This window comes from Bubalus kerabau, chromosome 1 (genome assembly GCF_029407905.1).
Source record: "Bubalus kerabau isolate K-KA32 ecotype Philippines breed swamp buffalo chromosome 1, PCC_UOA_SB_1v2, whole genome shotgun sequence".
Classification (NCBI taxonomy): Eukaryota; Metazoa; Chordata; class Mammalia; order Artiodactyla; family Bovidae; genus Bubalus; species Bubalus kerabau.
Genome location: NC_073624.1, coordinates 171,634,129 through 171,657,908, shown reverse-complemented (window position 1 = coordinate 171,657,908; position 23,780 = coordinate 171,634,129). Strand labels below are relative to the sequence as shown.

The window sequence follows — 23,780 nt, the reverse complement described above, 5'->3', positions numbered from 1 at the left end:
TTGCCTGGAAAATCCCATAGACGGAGGAGCCTGGTAGGCTGCAGTCCACGGGGTCACTAAGAGTCAGACACGACTGAGCGACTTCACTTTCACTTTTCACTTTCATGCATTGAAGAAGGAAATGGTAACCCACTCCAGTATTCTTGCCTGGAGAATCCCAGGGACAGGGGAGCCTGGTGGGCTTCCGTCCATGGGGTTGCACAGAGTCGGACACAACTGAAGTGACTTAGCAGTGGAATATTACTCAGCCATTAAAAAGAATGAAATAAGGCCATTCGCAGCAACATGGATGGACCTAGAGAATGTCATACTGAGTGAAGTCAGTCAGACAGAGGAGAAATATTATATGACATCTCTTACATGTGGAATGTTAAAAAAAATGATACAAATGAACTTACAAAACAGAAAGAGACTCACAGACTTAGAAAAGGAACTCATGGTTGCTAGGGGGAAGGAATAGTTAAGGACTTTGGGAAGGTCATGTACACACTGCTATATTTAAAATGGATAACCAACAAAAACCTATTGTATAGCACATAGAATTCTGCTCAGTGTTATGTGCCAGCCTGGATGGGAAGGGGATTGGGGGAGAATGGATACATGTATAGGTATGGCCGAGTTCCTTCACTGTTCACCTAAAACTATCACAACATTGTTAAACGGCTACAGCCCAATACAAAATGCTTTTGGTGTTAAAAAAACTAAATTTCAAAAACAGCAGTTGCTCCCGTACTGGACTATGCGCTTGATGCGGACGCACCCCTCTTCCTCACTCACTGCTGTGTCCCTAGCAGTGCTGAGCACACAGTAGATGCTCAGTAAACAGTTTTGAATGGGTGAACGAGAGAATAACCGGAAAATGCGGACCAAGAGGCAATGGGCCAAAGTGCAACAGCAGCGTGCCCTGCAATGATCGAAGGCCAGGCCAAGCGCCCCAGAGCCTGCCCACCCTCCCTGCCCTCCTGAGGCCTCCTGTGTGCTGGGGAGAAGCTACTCACCTCTGTCCAAAGCCGCAGGGCTTCTCTGCACAGAGAGAGGCCAACAACTCTCTTGTTTGGGGAAATACATTGTAATGCACCTTTTGCTTATGCAAAGGTGCAGCCAAGTTTCTGTTCTGGAATAGAAAATAAGAAAGGATGCAGGCTCTGCATGATAATGTAAAAGTTGGCTTTCTTTGTGGCAGACTTCTACCCTGGACACCAGTGAGCCTTGGCAGGTGGCCTGCAGCTACTGGGCAGAGGTGACCTTCTCCCCTGCTGAGGTGGAAGGACAGAGCAGGACAGAAGAGGCTGGTCCAGGCAGTGGGGCCCTCCCGGGGCAGGCAGGGGCGAGCTGCTGGTTGGGTTCTCATCCCTTATGCCCAACCATCAGGAAAGTTACCACCTCTTCCTCTGAACCAAGCTCTGCCAGCTAAGGCACCTAAGCACCCAGTGAGGAGAAGGCAGGCCTGGAGGAGTCTGTTGTGAGGCCTTGGAGGCAGGCACAAGCCGGTTCTGCTTTGTGGGTTCTCGGAGCCTTTGACATGACTGGGAAGAAGGTCTCTCTGAGCCCTCCAGGAGGAGGCTTGTACATCACAGTGGAGGTAGAGATGAAGGGAGTTCTGGAGAAGCTGGGGCAGAAAGTCTGCGGGCCGCCAGTGAGCATTTTCATTCGTGCCCGTCTCATAACACACAAATGGGGCTGCAAAAGCCCAGTCTCACTATGAGAATGAACATTCCCTTTGCAGATCTTTACCACTCGCTTCTCAGCAAATGCTTCGCAGGCAAAGCAAGAACAAACACGACTCTAGCCTCTGCTCAAAATATCAAACTGTCATGAAATGCAAATGAGCAGGACAGGAATTGCTAAGATCTTATTGTGCACAAAAATCCAGGCCCCGCACTGTGACTCCTCCCATGAGGGTGAAACCATCCAGTCCCCAAGCCTGCACCAGGCCACTCTCTGCTGGGCCTGGGGACATCCCTGCAGGTCTCCAGGGTGGAGATGGGTTCCTCCACTCCCAGGCAAGTAGTTCGATGCCCAGAATCTAGATGGAGCCTCAACAAATGGTTACTGTGCAAACAAAGAAGCAAAGCTGCCTTAAACCATTGCCCGTGTTGGTGCTGTTTACTTCCAAGAAGCTGCCCGTTCCAGTCACTTCGTCAGGTTGCAGGGGTTCCAGGGTGGGCTCGGCTGCCATCTTGCCCTGTGACTTGGGCTTGATATTTTGCCCGTTTGAGCCTCAGTTTCCTCATCTGTGAAATGGAGGCAATACCAGTTCTAACCTCTCAGGCTTTTACCATGAACCAAACTCAACACTATATTTAAAGCATCCAGCAAAAATCCCAGGCACATAGCACAGACTCAGGAACTCAGTAAAGCTGTCATCGAATGACAGAAGGTCAAATACCCGAGTTCTTTCTCTGGCCCCACCGGGGGTCTCCTCAGGGCAGCCAGGGAGGGCTTGCTTGGACCACAGCGCGCAGCCATGCTGTTTCCCAAAGCCCGCGCTGGGCCTCAGCAGGCACCTGTGTGTGACCCAGATCTGGGGTTCTCCCCTCTAGCTCTGCCACAGGGCAACCAACAGCCACACCAAGACTGGAGGCCCAGCCCTCCCACTCACCACCAGAGGGCTCATCAAACAGGGATAAGGCTGCAGACCAGGGAAGAACAGCTCTGCCGAGGCTGCGGGACACAGAAGGATCTGTCTGAGGCCGTGGGACACAGAAGGATCTGTCTGAGGTCCGTGTGGAGGGCGCTGACAGGAAGGAGCAGGGGAAGACGGGGACCTTGATTCCTTCTGACAGCGGCCCTGGCCCTGGAGAGCCCTGGGGTGTCAGCAGCCTCCATGTGCCCCCTGAAGTCCAGCCCCGGAGCCTGGCGTGGAGTCTCCTCTGGAGGAAACCCTTCGGAGAGGCCCTGGTGGCGACGCCATGTGACATCCCCAAGGCCCCACCAGCCTCGGAGACCGTGAGCAAGACAACCAACCCCCGCCCCCGCCCCTGGCCAATGTCAGCAGTTGGGCACTGGCAGGGCATGTGAAAACAGTGATTTTTCATTCCTCCTATGATTCGTGTTCTAATTCCCAACCGCTCTTTGACCCCAGGAAAGGAAGAGGGAAAATGCCATTGTGGGGAGGGGAGCCACAGCACCTGGGAGGTTCCCAGGGAGGGGAACAGGGAAGCAGCAAGTGCCCTGGCTGACGAGGGTTAGTGGAGGCGGCTGAGGACAGGCAGCAAGCAGACCTAGGCTATGCCCCCAACCCCTGCTCCTGCTTCTCACACACCTTTAGGGTCAAACGTAGATCCCGAGAGCTGTGCGCCCTGCTCCCCACTGGGACCCTAAGAGGAGATAACACTGCAAGAGCAGAGTCCCCTCCCCAGGTGGCTTTAGCAGGAGGTGAGGGGACCCTGTGAGTAAAGTGGCCTCAACAGCGGCTGGCGCCACCCGCCCCAGCCCTGAGAGGTGTGTGTGAGCTCCAGAAGCTCCTGTCCAGCTGGCTGGGTGGGAGGTGGCGGCTGTGGGCTAGGAGAGGCCGCAGAGTGGATAGGTCATCACAGCGCCAGGCCTGGACAGGGTGGGATAAGCACACCCGAGTAGTCCAGGGCAGGAGCCCGGCCCTGGGTCTGAGGACACGCAGGGCAGGCAGTCAGGTCCGCCTCCCCACCGCCACGAGGGCCTCAGGGTCCCTCACCCGAGGAGGACAGCCAGGCCCAACCCCTGGGTCAGAAAGACCCCCCGGAGGAGGGCACGGCAGCCCACTCCAGCATTCTTGCCTGGAGAACCCCATGGACAGAGGAGCCTGTCAGGCCACAGTCCATGGGGTTGCACAGTCAGACGCAACTAAGTGACCAACTCTTACTTACTTACTTACTGCATCAGGCCCGCCTCCCCACCGCCACTATGGCCTCAGGGTCCCCCACATAATGAGGAAGAAGGAAGAGCTCCGCCCAGCAGGCAATGACCCAGAAGAGACTGGGGACACCCTTGCCACCTGCGCCTTTGGCACAGCCAGGGGGTCATCAGGAATTCCGATCTCCCAGCAAAATTCAGAAGTTTCAGAGCACCGCTCCCTGTAGTATTACAGAGTTGTCTGCTGTGAACATATCCCTCCTCTGAAGTGAAATCCCTCAGCACGATTCCTAACATCTGGAACGTAAGGAGCCTCCCCGAACGTAGTAGGAAGCCGCTCTGTCCGTGCAGCCCATGGCGCGTGGCGCCACGGGAACCTGTTAGGGTCACGGCGCTCCCTTGCCAGCCTCTGTCCCCAGGCAGAGCACTGTGCTGACTGCCTGGGCCAGGCTGGGAGCAGGGACCCAGAAATGTGGAACCAGAGAATGGATGGGTGGCCGAGAAGATGGGTGAACATCCCCTGTGATGCAGGGATCCCAGAGCCAAAGGCAGAGGGGCTGAGCTCTCAGACACGCGAGGAGCTGCCCCAGAGCACTGCAGAGTCAGAGGGGGCCCACTGGAGCCTACAGGCCTGTCTCACTGCCAGGCCCAGGTGCTCCACCCCCACACCCAGCTGCCCCCCATGCACTCTGCTGTGAGCTGAGGACATCCCCACAGAAGGGGCTAAGCTCCCTCGGGTGCTGCTCTCCTCGGGGCCACCCCCTCTGCCACACCACCGTGGCCTCTAGTGCCTTCAACTGGTTGTTACGTTGTTAACTGCCACCTCCCTCCATTGGGCCCGTCTGTGCCCACTGAGAACTGGGGCTCCTCTGCATCTTTAGCTGCCGCGTCCTCAGTGACTAGGACCCGGCTGGCTCCCAAAGCTTCAGGATCAATCCAAGCTCGGCCGTTCTAGCCAGCTCTGTCCCTCCAAGGCCTCCTGTGCCACAACCCCACACCTGCCCCGCTCCGTGCCTCCCAGGACACGCTGAAGGTCCACACAGGAAAGCACGCTCCCCAACTTGTCCACTTTGCCAATTTGTGGTCAAAACCAGTTCCAGACTCACCTCAGCTGAGGGCGCTGGCTGTGTCTCGAAGCAGCCGAGGCCCCTGTCCTTCCTGTTGTACTAAGGGAAGCCAGTGTGCCCGCAAGAGAGCCAAGCTTCTCAAGGACAAGAGCGGGGCTGCTTTGACAGAGATCATAGACAAAGAAACAATGGCTGCACCTCACTGGCCAGCTCTGACCTTCCCAGACCTGTGCCAGGCACCTCCTCACATCACCACCTTCCACCTCCCGCAGCCTGCAAGTGAGCGCTGCTCCCCCCGTTTACCTGTTGTGGAACAGAGGCTCAGAGAGACTGAGAAACTCGCCCACACGAGCACGAGTGGGACAGGGCAGAGGCTTTGGAGAGCACTGGGCAAAAGTGCTGACATTAAAGCTGCGTATCCCTCACCCTGGCGACTCAAACCTCCAGCACCTATGCTGGAGACAAACAACCTTGAGCATCAAGGAAGGCGGACACGAGCATTTATGCTACTAGGGCTTCTTTTCCATGGGAGTCTGTGGGACCCCCGTCATCCTATGAGAACTCATTTACTCAGTGATTCATTCATTCACGAGACACTTCCTCAGCCCCTGCTGTGTGCCTGACCCTTCACCAGCTGCTGAACGTGCAGAACCAGGGAAACAGACCCTCTGAATCGGACATTAAACTTGGGGCACCCAGCCCTCCTGAGGCATGCCACCAAGGGACCCCTCAGGCAGCAGAGGGGTCTGCTCATCTACAGGGTCACTCAGCTACAGCTCCCACAGCACAGGGGGCAGACAAGGAGGAACCTGGTAGGGAGGGACAGCCGTGGGGGAAGCGGCACCCTCTGCTCTTCCAGCTCGACTGTCACCTCCTTACAGGAGTTTGCGGGCGACAAGCTCTGCCGCTTCCCAGAGCGGTCACCAAGGAGTGACACTGCCCAGCCTTCCTCATCCACGGCGACTCGCGCTCCTACTTTGGCAACCGCCAGCTCCCCAGGGGAGGCCAAGGACAGGCTGCTCGGGGACTTCCCTCCTCACCTGTCAGGAGGCCTACAGGAGCTGGGAGGAAGGTGCGGGGGAGTCCTGGGGGCAGGAGACAGCCTCACACTTCAGGGCAGAAGAGGCAGAGGGAAGGACAGGTCTCAGCTCCCCCATCAAAATGTCCTCTGCCTGCACTGCCGTCCCTGGGAGGAGGGACGTGGTCTATTGTCTCCCCCACGGGAAAGTGACTTCTTGCAGCAGGACCTCAGGCCTGCTAACATGACGCTTCTAGCACCTGGAACTGTGCTCAGAGTAGGTGCTCTGTACATACAGTGAAGTGAATAAGTCAGTGGGTGAGGGGGTGAACACACCCTAGAGCGGGGAGGAAGACACAAGCCCGGGGGAAACGCCAGGAGAGTCACAGATGGAAAAGACAGTCAGGACCGTGGGCAGCGGGAAGAGGACCAGTATCCAGGGCACACGGGTATGTGAATCCCATCTGCCATGCCCCAGCCATGCCACTCAGCCTCTCTGAACCTCAGTGACCATATCCAGGAAAGGGAACCTCATGGGGCACTGGGGCAATGTAGAGAGACATCGTGTAAGTACTTCCTTACATGTGTGTGAAAACTCAGCCCCCTAAGCCACAGGGAGAGGTGTCTGAAATGGTATCAACAGAAGGCATGAGCCCTGGACTCCCTAAGAGAGATGATTCTATCTCTTTAGAACCCAAACCAACCTCATGACTCCACTGATAGTCTGTGGGATCCCAGGCCCCTTAGCCTGCCACAGAAGGCTTTGCCAACCTCATTCCTGCCTCTCCCCCAGCACCCTACACTCTAATCGGCCCCAGCCTCGAGCTGTGATGTGGTGATGCCATTGAGCCTTTACACATGCTGTTCTATCACCCACAACACCGTCAGCCCACACCACGCTGCCCTGCAGGTTAACTCTGCCTCTGGAGCCAGGCAGCTCGGCACTAAAGAATCTGCAAGAGCCACAGGAGACACAGGTTTGATCCCCAGGTGGAGTAGATCCTCTGGAGGAGAGCATGGCAACCCACTCCAGTATGCTTGCCTGAAGAATCCCATGGACACAAGAGCCTGGTGGGCTACAGTCCATAGGGTCGCAAACTCAGCTTAACACGCATCCATGTACCTGGGAAGCCCCCAGTGCCCAGCATGGGGCCCAATTTAGACCAGGCTTCTGAGAGCACCCAACAATTAAATAGAAGACTGGGAACAGCTTACACTCAAGGCATGCTCTCCGTGTGCCCAGCATGCTGTTAAGCACTTTTCTGGTATTTAACTCAAGTTATGCTCCCAACAGCCCTGGGAGGTAGTACTAATTATCCCCTATCCCAGCATACAGCAGGGCAGGCCGTCGCCTCCTTTCTTCTAGGCCTGAAGGAACAATCTACCTGCTGAGCAGCCAGTCATGTTCCGACTCACTAGTGCAGTGTGAGGTCTTAATTTGTTGCCAACATTAAAAAGTAATTAGATTTCCTGTAAATTTGGATTTCCAGCTTCTCAGGGGACATGGTGGGGAGCGGGGGGAGGGGGCTCACAGTGGTTCACCTTTCATTCACAATGGGGGCTCAACTGTTCATTCCAAAATGACCACAAGGGAATGGGGCCCAGGAGGGGATCTCCAGGGCTGTAGCCTCTCTTGTTGCCCCAGTCCCCACCACGCCCTATTGTCCACAGCCTGGACACCCAGATTAGGCCTTCTGTCTGGCTCCCACCAGCATCTGAGGTGCTGCCCCTTCTAAGTGCTGTATTTTCTGGCAGTCACACCTCCTGGCGGCTCATGGGGCTGTGCTCTCAGAGCAGTGGGATAAACATGAGGAACAGGAACAGTGCTGGGACGCCCGGCTGCGGCTACACCAGGAGCAGAGCCCGAGCCCTGGGGAGCTGCCATGTGACAGTGGGAGCCTGTTCTGTCCATCCTCACATCCCTTGCTACACCCAGGCCCAAACTCAGCGTGTCCTCTTTATCCCGGGAGCCCTGCTCGCTTCCCTTCAGCTTCAGGGAGCCAACCTTTCATGCCCAGTTTCAGACATGTGTTTCTCTTCCCAGGAACCAGAGCCAGAGACATGTGAAAGGGACTGGGGCCTGAGCCTTTCCTCTGGCGGGTTTGCAGCTCTGCAGCCAGTTCACGGGATCATCTCTGAGACCCGCAGAAAACATGCCTGTCCTGTCTCAGCCTTCCCTACCATCACCACATGGCCCCAACATTCTTGGAAGTTGGTGAGAAATGGAGCCCATGGGCCTGATTGTTTGCAAACCCTGGCAAGGCTTTGGTGAGCCCAGGCCAATTTCTGGATTAAATTAGAAAAGAGGAAAAATATCTGAATCCTGGCACAGAGAGAAATCATTCAACAAAAATTGTTTAAGAACATCTCATGCTAGGAAGGGTCAAAGGGTACAGTCTCTACTCTGAAAGCTCAGAAGCTCCTTTGGGTCCCTGTTCTCCACAAGCCTAAAGAGTATGTCTGCCCTTGACAGAAGACACACTTGGGGTGGGGGTGGGTGAGCAGGAATTCTTCCAGAACATGAGCAATTAGCCTAGTTAGGAGGGGCAGCTATGTCTGCCCAGAAATCTTGCTCCTCCTGCTCTGTTGTTTTAAAATGCTCGCTCAGTTGCTTTAAACAGAATCCCCAAAGTGACTTCCTAGTTCCATTCAGTTGGCAAAGTCAGGGTGGGGGTGGGCTGGGGTCTGAGCAGGGAGAGGGTGGAGCTCAGCTCAAGTGTAAGGTCCCTGCAATGGCCTTCAGAAAAGGTTGCTCTAGCTGCAGGGTCTTAGAGGCCTGAAGGGGATAGAGGGAGCTCGTCTCCTGGGGGCACCTCAGGAGTGCCTTTCCTTCCAGTCTTTATTGATCAGGGTGTGTGGGAGGTGTAAAGATGAAGAAACCAAGTTTTGGGCAAGGCAGGACCTTTGCCAGGTAGGTAAAAGCCAAAACTAGGATGCAACTGTTTCTGACTCCAAAGCTGGTCCTCATTCTATGCCCAGTGCTTCCCTAACACATGCGCCCATGTGCATTGACACAGTGGGAGGCAAATGAAACTATAAAGTGCTGGGGTTCAGCTCAACGTGTTGTTGCTGGTTTTCAGTTGCTCAGTCGTGTCCAAATCCTTGCAATCCATGGACCGCAGCACGCCAAGCTTCCCTGTCCTTGACCATCTCCTAGAGTTTGCCCAAACTCATGTCCATCGAGTTGGTGATGCCATCTAACCATCTCATCCTCTGTCAGCTCAAGGTGGGCATTAAGCAAGTAGAAGATTTCTTTAGCTCTAAGTGCACATATTTCTTGAGCCCCAGGTAGTGGCTTTGCGGGCCGAGTGGTCTTTGTCCCAACTACTCAGCTCCACCACGGTAGCACAAAAGCAGCCATAGACAATTCGCAAATGAGTGGGCATGGTCACGTTCCAATAAAACTTTATTTTCAAAAACAGATGGGCTGAATTTGGCTCCTGGGCTCTAATTTTGGCAAGCTTGCTTTAGACTACCAGTTTATCCTGAAAAAAATCATGTGAATTTGCTTAAACCCACTAATGTGTCCAAGTTTCAGTTCAGTCGCTTGAGTCGTGTCTGACTCTTTGCAACCCCATGGACTGCACTACGACAGGCTTCCCTGTCCATCACCAACTACTGGAGTTTACCCAAACTCATCTCCACTGAGTCAGTGATGCCATCCAACCATCTCATCCTCTGTCATCCCCATCTCCTCCCCTCTTCAATCTTTCCCAGCATCAGAGTCTTTTCCAATGAGTCAGTTTTTGCATCAAGTGGCCAAAGTATTGGAGCTTCAGTTTCAGCATCAGTCCTTCCAATGAATATTCAGGCTGATTTCCTTTAGGATTGACTGGTTTGATTTCCTTGCAGTCCAGTTCAGTTCAGTTCAGTTCAGTCACTCAGTCGTGTCCAACTCTTCATGACCCCATGAATCACAGCACGCCAGGCCTCCCTGTCCATCACCAACTCCTGGAGTTCACTCAAACTCACGTCCATCGAGTCAGTGATGCCATCCAGCCATCTCATCCTCTGTCGTCCCCTTCTCCTCCTGCCCCCAATCCCTCCCAGCATCAGAGTCTTTTCCAATGAGTCAACTCTTCGCATGAGGTGGCCAAAGTACTGGAGTTTCAGCGTCAGCATCATTCCTTCCAAAGAAATCCCAGGGCTGATCTCCTTCAGAATGGACTGCTTGGATCTTCTTGCAGTCCAAGGGACTCTCAAGAGTCTTCTTCAACACCACAGTTCAAAAGCATCAATTCTTCAGAGCTCGGTTTTCTTTGTGTTCCAACTCGCACATCCATACATGACTGCTGGAAAAACCATAGCTTTGACTAGATGGACCTTTGTTGGCAAAGTAATGTCTCTGCTTTTTAATATGCTGTCTAGGCTGGTCATAGCTTTTCTTCCATGAAGTAAGCGTCTTTTAATTTCATGGCTGCAGTCACCATCTGTAGTGATTTCAGAGCCCAAGAAACTAAAATGTCTCAATCTTTCCATTATTTCCCCATCTATTTGCCATGAGTGATGGGACTGGATGCCATGATCTTCGTTTTTTGAATGCTGAGTTTTAAGACAACTTTTTCACCTCCTCTTTCACTTTCATCAAGAGGCTCTTTAGTTCTTCACTTTCTGCCATACGTATGGTGTCATCTGTGTATCTGAGGTTATTGATATTTCCCCCTGTAATCTTGATTCCAGCTTGTGCTTCATCCAGCCTGACATTTCTCATGATGTATTCTGCATATAAGTTAAATAAGCAGGGTGACAATATACAGCCTTGACATAGTCCTTTCTTGATTTGGAACCAGTCTGTTGTTCCATGTCTGGTTCTAACTGCGCTTCTTGACCTGCATACAGATTTCTCAGGAGGCAGGTAAAGTGGTCTGGTATTCCCATCTCTTTAAGAATTTTCCACAGTTTGTTGTGATGCATACAGTCAAAGGCTTTGGCATAGTCAATAAAGCAGAAGTAGATGTTTTTCTGGAACTCTCTTGCTTTTTTGATGATCCAATGGATGTTGGCAATTTGATCTCTGGCTCCTCTGCCTTCTGTAAATCCAGCTTGAACATCTGGAAGTTCATGGTTCACATACCGTTGAAGCCTGGCTTGGAGAATTTTGAGCATTACTTTGCTAGTGTGTGAGACAAGTGCAATTGTGCAATAGTTTGAACATTCTTTGGAATTGCCTTTCTTTGGGATTGGAGTGAAAACTGACCTTTTCCAGTCCTGTGGCCACTGCTGAGTTTTCCAAATTTGCTGGTATATTGAGTGCAGCACTTAAATGGTACTATCTTCTAGGATTTGAAATAGCTCAACTGGAATTCCATCACCTCCACTAGCTTTGTTCATGGTGATGCTTCCTAAGGCACACTTGACTTCAGACTCCAGGGTATCTGGCTCTAGGTGAGTGATCACACCATTGTGGTTTTCTGGTTCATGAAGCTCTTTTTTGTATAGTTCTCTTGTGTATTCTTGCCACCTCATCTCAATATCTTCTGCTTCTGTCAGGTCCATAGCATTTCTGTCCTTTATTGTGCCGTCTTTGCATGAAATGTTCCCTTGGTACTTCTCATTTTCTTGAAGAGATCTCTAGTCTTTCCCATTATATTGTTTTCCTGTTTCTTTTCATTGATCACTGAGGAAGGCTTTCTTATCTCTCCTTGCTATTCTCTGGAACTTTGCATTCAGATGGGTATATCTTTCCTTTTCTCCTTTGCCTTTAGCTTTTCTTCTTTTCTCAGCTATTTGTAAGGCCTCGTCAGACAACCATTTTGCCTTGTTGTATTTCTTTTTCTTGGGGATGGTTTTGATCCCTGCCTCCTGTACAATGTCACAAACCTCTGTCCATAGTTCTTCAGGCACTCTGTCTATCAGACCTAATCCCTTGAATCTATTTGTCACTTCCACTGTATAATTGTAAGGGATTTGATTTAGGTCATACCTGAATGATTAACTTTCATATAAATGGTTTACTTTCATGTAAATTTCATATAAAGTTGATGTTTTAAAAAATCTTGCCATTCAAAACAAGTGGCACTTAGCGGAAAGACTCCTCACACCTGGCCTCATGACACAGGCCTCCTGAGAGGGTGACTGGCCACCTCACCACTGCAAGGAGGCCAACTGGACCAGCAGCTCGGTCAGGCAGCACTAGGTTGCTACGGAGCCTGAGAGCCCAGGCAACCAGGAAGGCCTTTGCTTTGTCGAGGAGGAGTAGGACTGAAACGAATAATGCTTTAGTTAAATGCTATAAGCCACATAGGAAGCACTGATCTTGAGCCCAAGATTTTATATTTTTTGAAGTCTTGGCACAAATAGGTTTTACTTTTAAAAGTGCATATGTAAACATGTGTGTATGTATGTTCATCACTCAATCGTGTCCAACTCTGCAACCTTAAGGATTGTAGCCTGCCAAGCTCCTCAGTCAATGGGATTCTCCAGGCAAGAATACTGGAGTGGGTTGCTAACCCCTTCTCTAGGGGATCTTCTCAACCCAGGGATCAAACCAAGGTCTCCCACACTGCAGGCTGATTCTGTATCATCTGAACCAACAGGGAAGCATATATGTAAACATTGCCTGCAGTGCAAGAGACCCCAGTTCGATTCCTGAGTCTGGAAGCCCCCCTGGAGAAGGGATAGGCTACCACTTCAGTATTCTTGGGCTTCTCTGGTGGCTCAATTGGTAAGGAATCCACCTGCAATCCAGGGGACCTGGGTTCGATCCCTGGGCTGGGAAGATTCCCTGGAGGAGGGCATGGCAACTCACTCCAGTATTCTGGCCTGGAGAATCCCCAAGGACAGAGGAGCCTGGCAGGCTGCAGTCCATGGGGTCACAACAAGTCGGACACGACTGAGTGACTAAGCACAGCATATAGCATATATAAACATACGACTCTGATAATGGCTCTTCAGTCTTCTCCCAGCGCATTCCTCCCTAGCCTCCCATACAGCTGAGCCTAGAGAATAGCTCCTCTCCATGCCTGACAAGCTAACCGGAGGTGCTGTGAACATGGGGGGTTGTGTCCCCACGTGGCTCCTTGGGATGCCCGGCTCACACGCCCACAGCACTGAGTCTGCAAGGAGAGACTAGCTCAGGGGCTGGCAGCGGAATCCCCCCAACACCAGAGTCAGCTGCAGGTATGTTCAGGAGGGCTGATGGCCTCCCAGCCTGGGAGCACCAGACACAGCGGGGAGCATGTTTCCAAGGAAGAAGGGTCAAACAGGACGTTTCTCAGCACAGAGGGGAGCCTAGGCATGGCAAAATTCATGACTATAATTAAAAACCCTAATTTTTCTTCACTTAGAGTGACAATAAACAGAAAATTTAAAAATCTTGACAAGCTGAGAGGCTGAGAGAGAAAGGAAAAGGCTTTAGTATTAATATATGTACCTTTTATGACACCTCTTTCTACTCTTTGAATAAAAGGACCATATTTTCAATATGCACTTGGCCCAGGAAGTTTTGTACCCAGTAGACATTCTGGGTGTGGGGCTGCCACAGCTGAATGTACAGCAAGAACAGTCAGTGGTCAGTGAGAGCCAGGGTCTGGGAAATGCTGCTGCTGACTCCAGGCCATGGGAGTCACTGTTGAGGGCAACCAGAACGAAACTCCAGAAGTCTAGCTTCTGGGGAGGGCACGAAATGCCAGAGACAGTCCCCAAGGGGAAAATCCAGGGAGGGAAAGGTCTCAGGACATGACTTCAAACAAAAATGTAAGCCACTGACAAGCCACCCCCAACCAAAATAAAGGCAAACAACAAAACTGGGGGAAATGCTTCCCATACACACATCAGACACAAAGTTAACCTATCTTAACAGTTCTTCAAATTAACACAAAAGAAACTAACATCCTGGTAGAATAAAGAAAATGAAGACACCAATCATACAACTATAAGACGATGGCGGTTTTAAAACACATGTGTACATATTTTAAATGGAACCTCATTACCATCAAATATCTACTGCTGCTCCTGCTGCTAACTCACTTCGGTCTACAGCTTACAATAAAAGTATACCCTTCTTGTAGCTATCAAATTGCCACAGCTGAAAAAGATCTGGTGGTGTGAGCAGGTGAAGAGATGGGCATTTACTCGATGGGACGTGAATAGCTGAAACCATAACAGAATATTCTGACATAGAAAGCTTTAAAATGCACACACGTGCTGACCAGGGCTTGCACTTCTAGGAACTTAGTTTAAGGAAATCGTGAAGGATAAGCAATAGATTCAGCTACAACATTCATTACTATTAGTGGCTGAACTGATATCTAAAAGGGAAATAAATCCTGCTACATGAGCAATATAAATAATCGATCATACAAAACATATGCTATATTCACAAGGAGCAATGTTATGTCATCACTAGAATGAGGTTCGGTGCAGTTCAGTCACTTAGCTGTGCCCGACTCTTTGCAACCCCATGGACTGCACCATGACAGGCTTCCCTGTCCATCACCAACTCCTGGAGCTTGCTCAAACTCACATCCATCAAGTCAGTGATGCCATTCAACCGTCTCATCCTCTGTCGTCCCCTTCTCCTCCTGCCCTCAATCTTTCCCAGCATCAGGGTCTTTTCCAGTGAGTCAACTCTTCGCATCAGGTGGCCAAAGTACTGGAGCTTCAGCTTCAGCATCAGTCCTTCCAATGAATATTCAGGACTGATTTCCTTTAGAATGGACTGGTCGGATCTCCTTGCAGTCCAAGGGACTCTCAAGAGTCTTCTCCAACACCACAGTTCAAAAGCATCAATTCTTTGGTGCTCAGCTTTCTTTACAGTCCAACTCTCACATCCATACATGACTGCTGGAAAAACCATAGCTTTGACTAGACAGACCTTTGTTGGCAAAGTAACATCTCTGCTTTTTAATATAATAAAATGAGGTACCAATAAAATGAGGTACTAGGCAATAATTGGTAGGAGAAAACACTCACAACTTATAGGAATGTATTCTAATTTTCCATCATAAATAGTATATCAGACATGTTAAACAGCATATTTTAATAAACAAAAAATGTTACTTTTCTAGATTTGAGGAGGAAAAGAAGGAAACTAGAACTCACAAGAGGTGCTTGAATGGGTTGGTGAGAGGGTTCTGAACACAATGAGACCCTTTCTAAATCCAAGTGGTTCGCTTGAAGTGCTCAGCAAATATTTCCAACCCTCCTCACACTCCAGAGATTCTGAAATTTAAAGAGGGATGGATTCATTCCCATTTTCCTACCAAAAAAAAAGGGCATAAAATGTCTTGCCCATTAATTTGGAAGGAAGTGAAACTTTCAAAATTTCCTACTGCCCTTATAGTCACATTCAACTCCCTCTACTGACTCTTCCTTGGTTCCAGTTTCCCCTCTTACCTGGGCCCCTTGCTTCCCACATTGGCCCTATTTCACTTCTGACATAGAGCTGACACCCAATAAACACTGGTTGTTCATACTGTATGGACAGGAGCTGTGTGGATTATGATAGAAGAGGCTTGCTGCAGTTAAGAGAGAATCTACCACATCTCAGTAGCTTAATAGGGTAAAGGCTGGGGTGCGTTCTCCTGCACACATCAAGGCTTTATGCAGCCCCATTCTGTAGCTGCAGCTACTGGGATGTGTGGCTTCCAAGGTCCCTGTGGCAGAAAGAGAGGGAGGGAAGGGACACAGCAGCTCTCAGCTGCCTTAGCCAAGGGGCAACCTCTGTCGTTTCCGCACAGGCCGTCAGATAAAACTAGCCCCACAACCCCAAGTGCGGTGCGAGGGAGGCTGGGAACTGGAAGGGAGGGGAGCACGTGAGTACTTGATGAACCTGGAATGTCTGCATTACAGCAGGACCCATGTCCCAGCCCCAGCTCTGCCACAAAGAGACCCCAGAGGGAGTCCTGCAAGCAGAGTAACTGAGTGATGAGGGACCCCAAGGTGGCTTAGCGCTGCAGGGGCTGAGCCACAGTGACACGTGGCCCCGCTCGGCCTTGTTGCTCCTCGGAGCCCACAGTTCCCAGGTTCTTGCCACCAGACCCCCGCCAGACCCTCCTCCCAGAGCCTCTATGACCTTCCTCAGGGAACAGGTGTCCGCCCAGGGCCAGCCCCAAGCCTGGGGAGCTGGGAACACTTCTGCCCTGGTCCTGGCCATTTTCACCCTGGGCCAGCCTCCTGTCCTCCACAGCACCACTCTGGCTCCAAGTGCTGGGGAGCCTCCTGATGGGCTGTGCACCTACAGGAAGGGGGAGACCTACCCTGGCCAGGCCTTGTGGGGCCCGTGGCGCTCTGGCTGCAGATTCGGTGGGCCAGCACCTACAGGGTCTAAAGGCCCCCACTCCCACGGCTGCCCATGGCACTACTGGTCAAGTTCAGAGGCAGGGCACAGCAGGCAGGAAGTGGAATGGTGCCTCCCAAGGACTGGAGAGAGGGGGCACTGGGGAATTATTGCTTAGCAGGTACAGAGGGGCAGATCTGCAAGATGAAGAGAGTTCTGGAGATGGGTGGTAGTGATGCCTGGCTGCACAATAAGGTGAGTATGCTTAATGCAACACAGGACCCAAGCAGGGTGCCTCATCTCCTGCGAACACCCTGCACCCTTAGAGTGGGAGCTCAGCGTGGAGGCTCAGACACCTCCCGCCGCAGTGTCTCCCTGAGCCCAGGAGAGTCCGCCAGGCCCTCTGCCTCTGCAGGACCAACCCCTGAGCCTGGGACAAGCACCACCTGCTGGATACAAGCAGGGAAACAAGACACAGCCCAGTTACTCTTTCCCGGCTCCTCCGATTCATCTCCTACAATCCCTTTTCTGTTATAAAAAAATTTGTCTCAACAGCAGAATTTTTATACTTCTCATGCTTTTCAAGAAACTAACCAAACCATTCCTTTACCCAAAATCGAGGTTCAGTTGGATCATGGGGGTGTAAATGAATAAAGTGAAGTTAACTGGTGAAACCAAGACCAAGTTCTAGACTTCCTCCCAGCACTTCGTGGGCACAAGGTGTGTGCGGCAGCGGGGGCTCCCACCCCAGGTGAAAGGCAGAACTGGTCCACAAGCCTCAGGAAGACACTCCTGCAGGGTCCTTGTCGGACTTGATAAGAATACCTCTAAACCTGCTATCGCTAAACTATTAATAAATATCGCCACCATCACAATAAAACCCACATTTATTTAGAGACTGAAAAGCAAGTTCATCTTCATTTATTTAATTTAATCCTCATTGACAATTCAAGATAAAAATGACTGCCCATTTTAAAGATGAGAAAACCAAGGCTTAGAAGATTGAAGCCCATTCTCAGAGACATAGCTGGTAGTAGTACAGCCAAGAGTAATCCAGATACAAATAATAAGAAACATATATCTGGACTCTGCCCCGCATTCCTGGCACAAACCTTCTAAAATCCTTGTAATTCCTGAATGATAGGGGTGAGAGGAGCACCTTATGCTATTTATAATGAGCCCCTTTCAACCTTACCTGAGCTCATGTTAATGAAGATACTCTTGGTGGGCCCTTAGATTGTTCAGAGTTCGGGCTGGTAGCCTGAGGAACCAGCTGTATGATTAGAGCTGGAACTTTCAGCCCCATCCCCAACTTTCAGGGAAGAGAGAAGAGCTGGAGACTGAGTTCAATCACCCATGGGCTTTCCTGGTGGCTCAGTCAGTAAAGAATCTTCCTGCGATGCAGGAGACCCAGCTTTGATCTCTGGGTTGGGAAGAAAAGACGCCCTGAAGAACAGAATGGCAACCCATTCCAGTATTCTTGCCTGGGAAATCCCATGGACAGAGACTTCTGGCGGGCTACGGTCCATGGGATCTCAAGAGTCAGACATGACTTAGCGGCTAAACTACCACCACCATCCATGGCCAGTGATTCCCACCAATCACGCCTACAAAACAAAATCTCCATTAAATTCTAAACAATGGAGTTTGGAGTGCTTCTCGGCTGGTGAACATCAAGGTGCTGGCAGGGACGTGCATCCAGAGGGGCCACGGAAGCTCCATGCACCTCCCCCATGCACTCCTCCCTTTGGCTGTTCCTCAGTTTTCCTCAGCTGTGTGCTTTATAATAACTGGTGATAGTAAGTAAAGTGATTCCCTGAGTGGGGAACTACTCTCGAAAATTATTGAACCTGAGGAGCTGGTGGTTGGTTGGTCAAGTACAGCTGACATCTTATACTTCTGGGGCTTGAGATGAGCGTTTAAAGCGGGGCTGTCTCGTGCGACTGAACTCTTACCTTCTGGGGTCTATGCTAATTCTGGTCGTTAGTGTCAAGAGTGTTGGTATGAGTAGAGGAAACGAGTAGTTTTCCTTTACCAGGATTCAGGACTCTAATTCCACCCCAGTCCTTTTGGCCACTGAGTTGGAGAGCGGTATAATGCTTGAGGAAAAACATATATTTTGAAGGCAGACAAGATTTTATATTCTACCAATTTTATAGAGTTAGTGTGAAGATTTCCAAAGATATGCATGATAAGTGACTAGTACAAGCCTGCCACACAGAATCACATATTAAGATCTCAATATTTGGGACTTTCCTGGCAGTCAAATAGTTACAACTCTCCCTTCCAATGCAGGGGGGTGGGCAGGTTCAATCCCTGGTGGGGGAACTAAGATCCCACATGCCTCTCAGCCAAAAACCCAGAACATAAACAACAGAAGCAATATTGTAACAAATTCGATAGTTTTAAAAAAACAGCTCCATATTTGTAGCCATCATGGTATTATTATTATTATTATATTAAAGGTAATTTACAAAGGTAAGTGAGATTAAGTGTGACAACACTCTCCAAAGTAAAATAATATCTGCAAATATAACAGATGTCAGCCCGCTTTGCAGATAAGGTGGCTGCATTCCAGAGTCAGCAACTTAAGGCAGGTGGAGAGGAAGAGAGGCAGGTAGGCAGGCAGGGGCCTCCCGGTCCCATGACCAGCTCACTCATCTCTTCCCTCTTGCTCCTGACCTATCTCTTCACTGGGGCTCTGGGAGCAGGGTCTTGCCCAAGGGCCAGCTGAGTCCCCAGGGGCTCATTGTGGCCCAGGAAGCAGAGCAGAGCGGACAGGCTGGGGCACACAGCCCTTCTGCTTTAGGACTCCCCATTGCCAGGGCTTCCCGGGTTGCCTCCAGCCCCCTGCAAACCCACTCCTCCCACGGACACAGGCCCCCTGCTATTCTCCCAGCAAGGCTCAGCGGAGGCGCCAGGCCGTGAGGGGCAGGATGGGCAGGCAGGGCTGCACTCTCTGCAAGGTCAGAATTCTGCCCCTTCTGGGGTGGGAGGGCCAGCATGCAGGGAGGCGGGATGGCGTGACCTGTCAGGAGAGCGGTGGGGCAGGTGCGCAGTGATGCCACAGGGGGCGTGGGTGGCACACAGTGGCTCAGTTAAGGAGCCCGGCCTCATAGGGAGACACCGATACTCTCTTCAGTCTTTATTTCTTCTGACTGCCTCAAGCAGAAAGCTCGGATGGGTGTTATTCTCTGTCCTCCTCTCTGACACACGCTAATCTCCTTTCTGCAGAGCAGAAAGCAGAGCTGTCCAGCTGGAGCTGAAACTGTTGTTCAGTGACTCAGTCGTGTCCGACTCTGCGACTCCATGGACTGTGGCATGCCAGGCTTCCCCGACCTTTACCATCTCCCCGAGTTTTCTCAAATTCAGGTCCCATGAGTCGGTGATGCCATCCAACCATTTCATCCTCTGTTATCCCCTTATCACCTTGCATTTTAGTTTTAGATTCAGTTCAGTTCAGTTCAGTCGCTCAGTCGTGTCCGACTCTTTGCGACCCCGTGAATCGCAGCACGCCAGGCCTCCCTGTCCATCACCAACTCCCGGAGTTCACTCAGACACACGTCCATCGAGTCAGTGATGCCATCCAGCCATCTCATCCTCTGTTGTCCCCTTCTCCTCCTGCCCCCAATCCCTCCCAGCATCAGAGTCTTTTCCAATGAGTCAACTCTTCGCATGAGGTGGCCAAAGTACTGGAGTTTCAGCTTCAGCATCATTCCCTCCAAAGAAATTCCAGGGCTGATCTCCTTCAGAATGGACTGGTTGGATCTCCTTGCAGTCCAAGGGACTCTCAAGAATCTTCTCCAACACCTTTACGATAAACTGGGCTTCCCTGGTAGCTCAGCTGGTAAAGAATCCACCTCCAATGCAGGAGCCCCCAGTGATTCCTGGGTTGGGAAGATCTGCTGGAGAAGGGATAGGCTACCCACTCCAGTATTCTTTGGCTTCCCTGGTGGCTCAGCTGGTAAAGAATCTGCCTGCAATGTGGGAGACCTGGCTTTGATCTCTAGGCTGGATCCCTGGGCTGGGAAGATCCCCTGGAGAAGGGAACAGCTACCCACTCCAGTATTCTGGCTGGGAGAATTCCATGGACTATATAGTCCATGGGGTTGCAAAGAGTCGGACAGGACCAAGGGACTTTCAGTTTAGAATAAAGTGAGGCTGCTTTTGGAATGGGTGAATTTAACTCAGATGACCATTATATCTACTACTGCAGGCAGGAATCCCTCAGAAGAAATGGAGTAGCCATCATGGTCAACAAAAGAGTCCAAAATGCAGTACTTGGATGCAATCTCAAAAATGATAGAATGATCTCTGTTCATTTCCAAGGCAAACCATTCAATATCACAGTAATCCAAGTCTATGCCCCAACCAGTAACACTGAAGAAGCTGAAGTTGAACGGTTCTATAAAGACCTACAAGACCTTTTAGAACTAACACTCAAAAGAGATGTCCTTTTCATTATAGGGGACTGGAATGCAAAAGTAGGAAGTCAAGAAACACCTGGAGTAACAGGCAAATTTGGCCTTGGAAGACGGAATGAAGCAGGGCAAAGACTAATAGAGTTTTGCCAAGAAAATGCACTGGTCATAACAAACGCCCTCTTCCAACAACACAAGAGAAGACTCTATACACGGACATCACCAGATGGTCAATACCGAAATCAGATTGATTATATTCTTTGCAGCCAAAGATGGAGAAGCTCTATACAGTCAGCAAAAACAAGACCAGGAGCTGACTGTGGCTCAGATCACGAACTCCGTATTGCCAAATTCAGACTTAAATTGAAGAAAGTAGGCAAAACCACTAGACCATTCAGGTATGACCTAAATCAAATCCCTTATGATTATACAGTGGAAGTGAGAAATAGATTTAAGGGACTAGATCTGATAGATAGAGTGCCTGATGAACTATGGAATGAGGTTCATGACATTGTACAGGAGACAGGGATAAAGACCATCCTCATGGACAAGAAATGCAAAAAAGAAAAATGGCTGTCTGGGGAGGCCTTACAAATAGCTGTGAAAAGAAGAGAAGCAAAAAGCAAAGGAGAAAAGGAAAGATATAAGCATCTGAATGCAGAGTTCCAAAGAATAGCAAGAAGAGATAAGAAAGCCTTCTTCAGCAATCAATGCAAAGAAACAGAAGAAAACAACAGAATAGGAGAGACTAGAGAGCTCTTCAAGAAAATTAGAGATACCAAGGGAACATTTCATGCAAAGATGGGCTCGATAAAGGACAGAAATGGTATGGACCTAACAGAAGCAGAAGATATTAAGAAGAGGTGGCAAGAATACATAGAAGAACTGTACAAAAAAGATCTTCACGACCCAGATAATCATGATGGTGTGATCAGTGACCTAGAGCCAGACATCCTGGAATGTGAAGTCAAGTGGGCCTTAGAAAGCATCACTACGAACAAAGCTAGTGGAGGTGATGGAATTCCTGATGAGCTATTTCAAATCCTGAAATATGATGCTGTGAAAGTACCACACTCAATATGCCAGCAAATTTGAAAACTCAGCAGTGGCCACAGGACTGGAAAAGGTCAGTTTTCATTCCAATCCCAAAGAAAGGCAATGCCAAAGAATGCTCAAACTACCGCACAACTGCACTCATCTCACACACTAGTAAAGTAATGCTCAAAATTCTCCAAGCCAGGCTTCAGCAATATGTGAACCGTGAACTTCCTGATGTTCAAGCTGGCTTTAGAAAAGGCAGAGGAACCAGAGATCAAATTGCCAACATCCACTGGATCATGGAAAAAGCAAGAGAGTTCCAGAAAAACATCTATTTCTGCTTTATTGACTATGCCAAAGCCTTTGACCGTGTGGATCACAACAAACTGTGGAAAATTCTGAAAGAGATGGGAATACCAGACCACCTGACCTGCCTCTTGAGATATCTGTATGCAGGTCATGAAGCAACAGTTAGAACTGGACATGGAAGAACAGACTGGTTCCAAATAGGAAAAGGAGTACATCAAGGCTGTATATTGTCACCCTGTTTATTTAACTTATATGCAGAGTACATCAGGAGAAACGCTGGACTGGAAGAGACACAAGCTGGAATCAAGATTGCTGGGAGAAATATCAATAACCTCAGATATGCAGATGACACCACCCTTATGGCAGAAAGTGAAGAGGAACTCAAAAGCCTCTTGATGAAAGTGAAAGTGGAGAGTGAAAAAGTTGGCTTAAAGCTCAACATTCAGAAAATGAATATCATGGCATCTGGTCCCATCACTTTATGGGAAATAGATGGGGAAACAGTGGAAACAGTGTCAGACTTTATTTTTCTGGGCTCCAAAATCACTGCAGATGGTGACTGCAGCCATGAAATTAAAAGACGCTTACCCCTTAGAAGGAAAGTTATGACCAACCTAGATAGCCTATTCAAAAGCAGAGACATTACTTTGCCAACAAAGGTCCGTCTAGTCAAGGCTATGGTTTTTCCTGTGGTCATGTATGGACGTGATAGTTGAACTATGAAGAAGGCTGAGCACCCAAGAATTGATGCTTTCGAACTGTGGTGTTGGAGAAGACTCTTGAGAGTCCCCTGGGCTGCAAGGAGATCCAACCAGTCCAATCTAAAGGAGATCAGCCCTGGGATTTCTTTGGAAGGAATGATGCTAAAGCTGAAACTCCACTACTTTGGCCACCTCATGTGAAGAGCTGACTCATTGGAAAAGACTCTGATGCTGGGAGGGATTGGGGGCAGGAGGAGAAGGGGACGACAGAGGATGAGATGGCCTGATGGCATCACTGACTCGATGGACGTGAGTCTGGGTGAAGTCTGGGAGTTGGTGATGGACAGGGGGGCCTGGCATGCTGCGATTCATGGGGTGGCAAAGAGTCGGACATGACTGAGCGACTGAATTGAACTGAACTGAACTGAGGCTGCTTTTGTAAATAATTTTAAGCTTTTAAAAAATCAATTGATTTATAGGAAAACACATAGCCTACACAATGTAGGTATTATGAAAAATTAAGAAAACTAGTACACAAATGATGAGTGTCTAGAAAATGGCCTTAGCATATAAATGGCTTTGCCAAGTCAGAATCCCCACCAACATTTGCAGATGAGAAAAGTCAGGCTAAACAAGGTTGATAGGAGGGTCACCGCTTCTCACCTGTAGACCCAGAGCCTCCCTGTGACCATTTCACTCATGCCCAGCTCCATCAGGAAGCTGTGGCAAGCAAAGGTGCCCTGGCCCACCCACGCCCCCAGCCTCCCAGCCCCACTCCAGAGCCCTCCCCCGCCACCGTACCCCCACTCACGATGTTCATGAGGGTGAGCAGGTACTTCTGCACATGCTCCTTCCCATGGAACTGGACCACAGAGTCGTCCACCCCCAGCAGGACCTCGATGTTGTAGTCGTCGTCAGCAGCATGCCTGCGTGCCCTCCGCCTGGAGCTGTTGACTCGCTCCTCCAGAACACCCAGAGCACGGCTGAGGCTGTCCAGGCTGTCTGGGGAGATCCCTGGAAGGAGAGAGAGGACACAGCCTGTAGCAGCAGTCCAGGCTCAACAAGGCCACTGCAGCCAGAAAAAAACCCCACTCAGATGCAACTCGGCCCCTGCAAGATGCCAGTGTGGCCACCAGCCTGCCATCATCAGAGCACTGTGACCCAGGGCACTTCTGT

General features: G+C 50.1%; 1 protein-coding gene across 1 annotated transcript in view; it reads right to left on the bottom strand.

The window, feature by feature from the left end:
• ADAMTS2 (ADAM metallopeptidase with thrombospondin type 1 motif 2) overlaps nucleotides 1–23,780 on the bottom strand; it is a 248,750-nt gene that overhangs the window by 78,868 nt on the left and 146,102 nt on the right. The window contains exon 4 of the mRNA XM_055539330.1: nucleotides 23,416–23,618. Within this exon, the coding sequence (XP_055395305.1) occupies nucleotides 23,416–23,618 (203 nt within the window). The remainder of the gene's footprint in view (nucleotides 1–23,415; nucleotides 23,619–23,780) is intronic.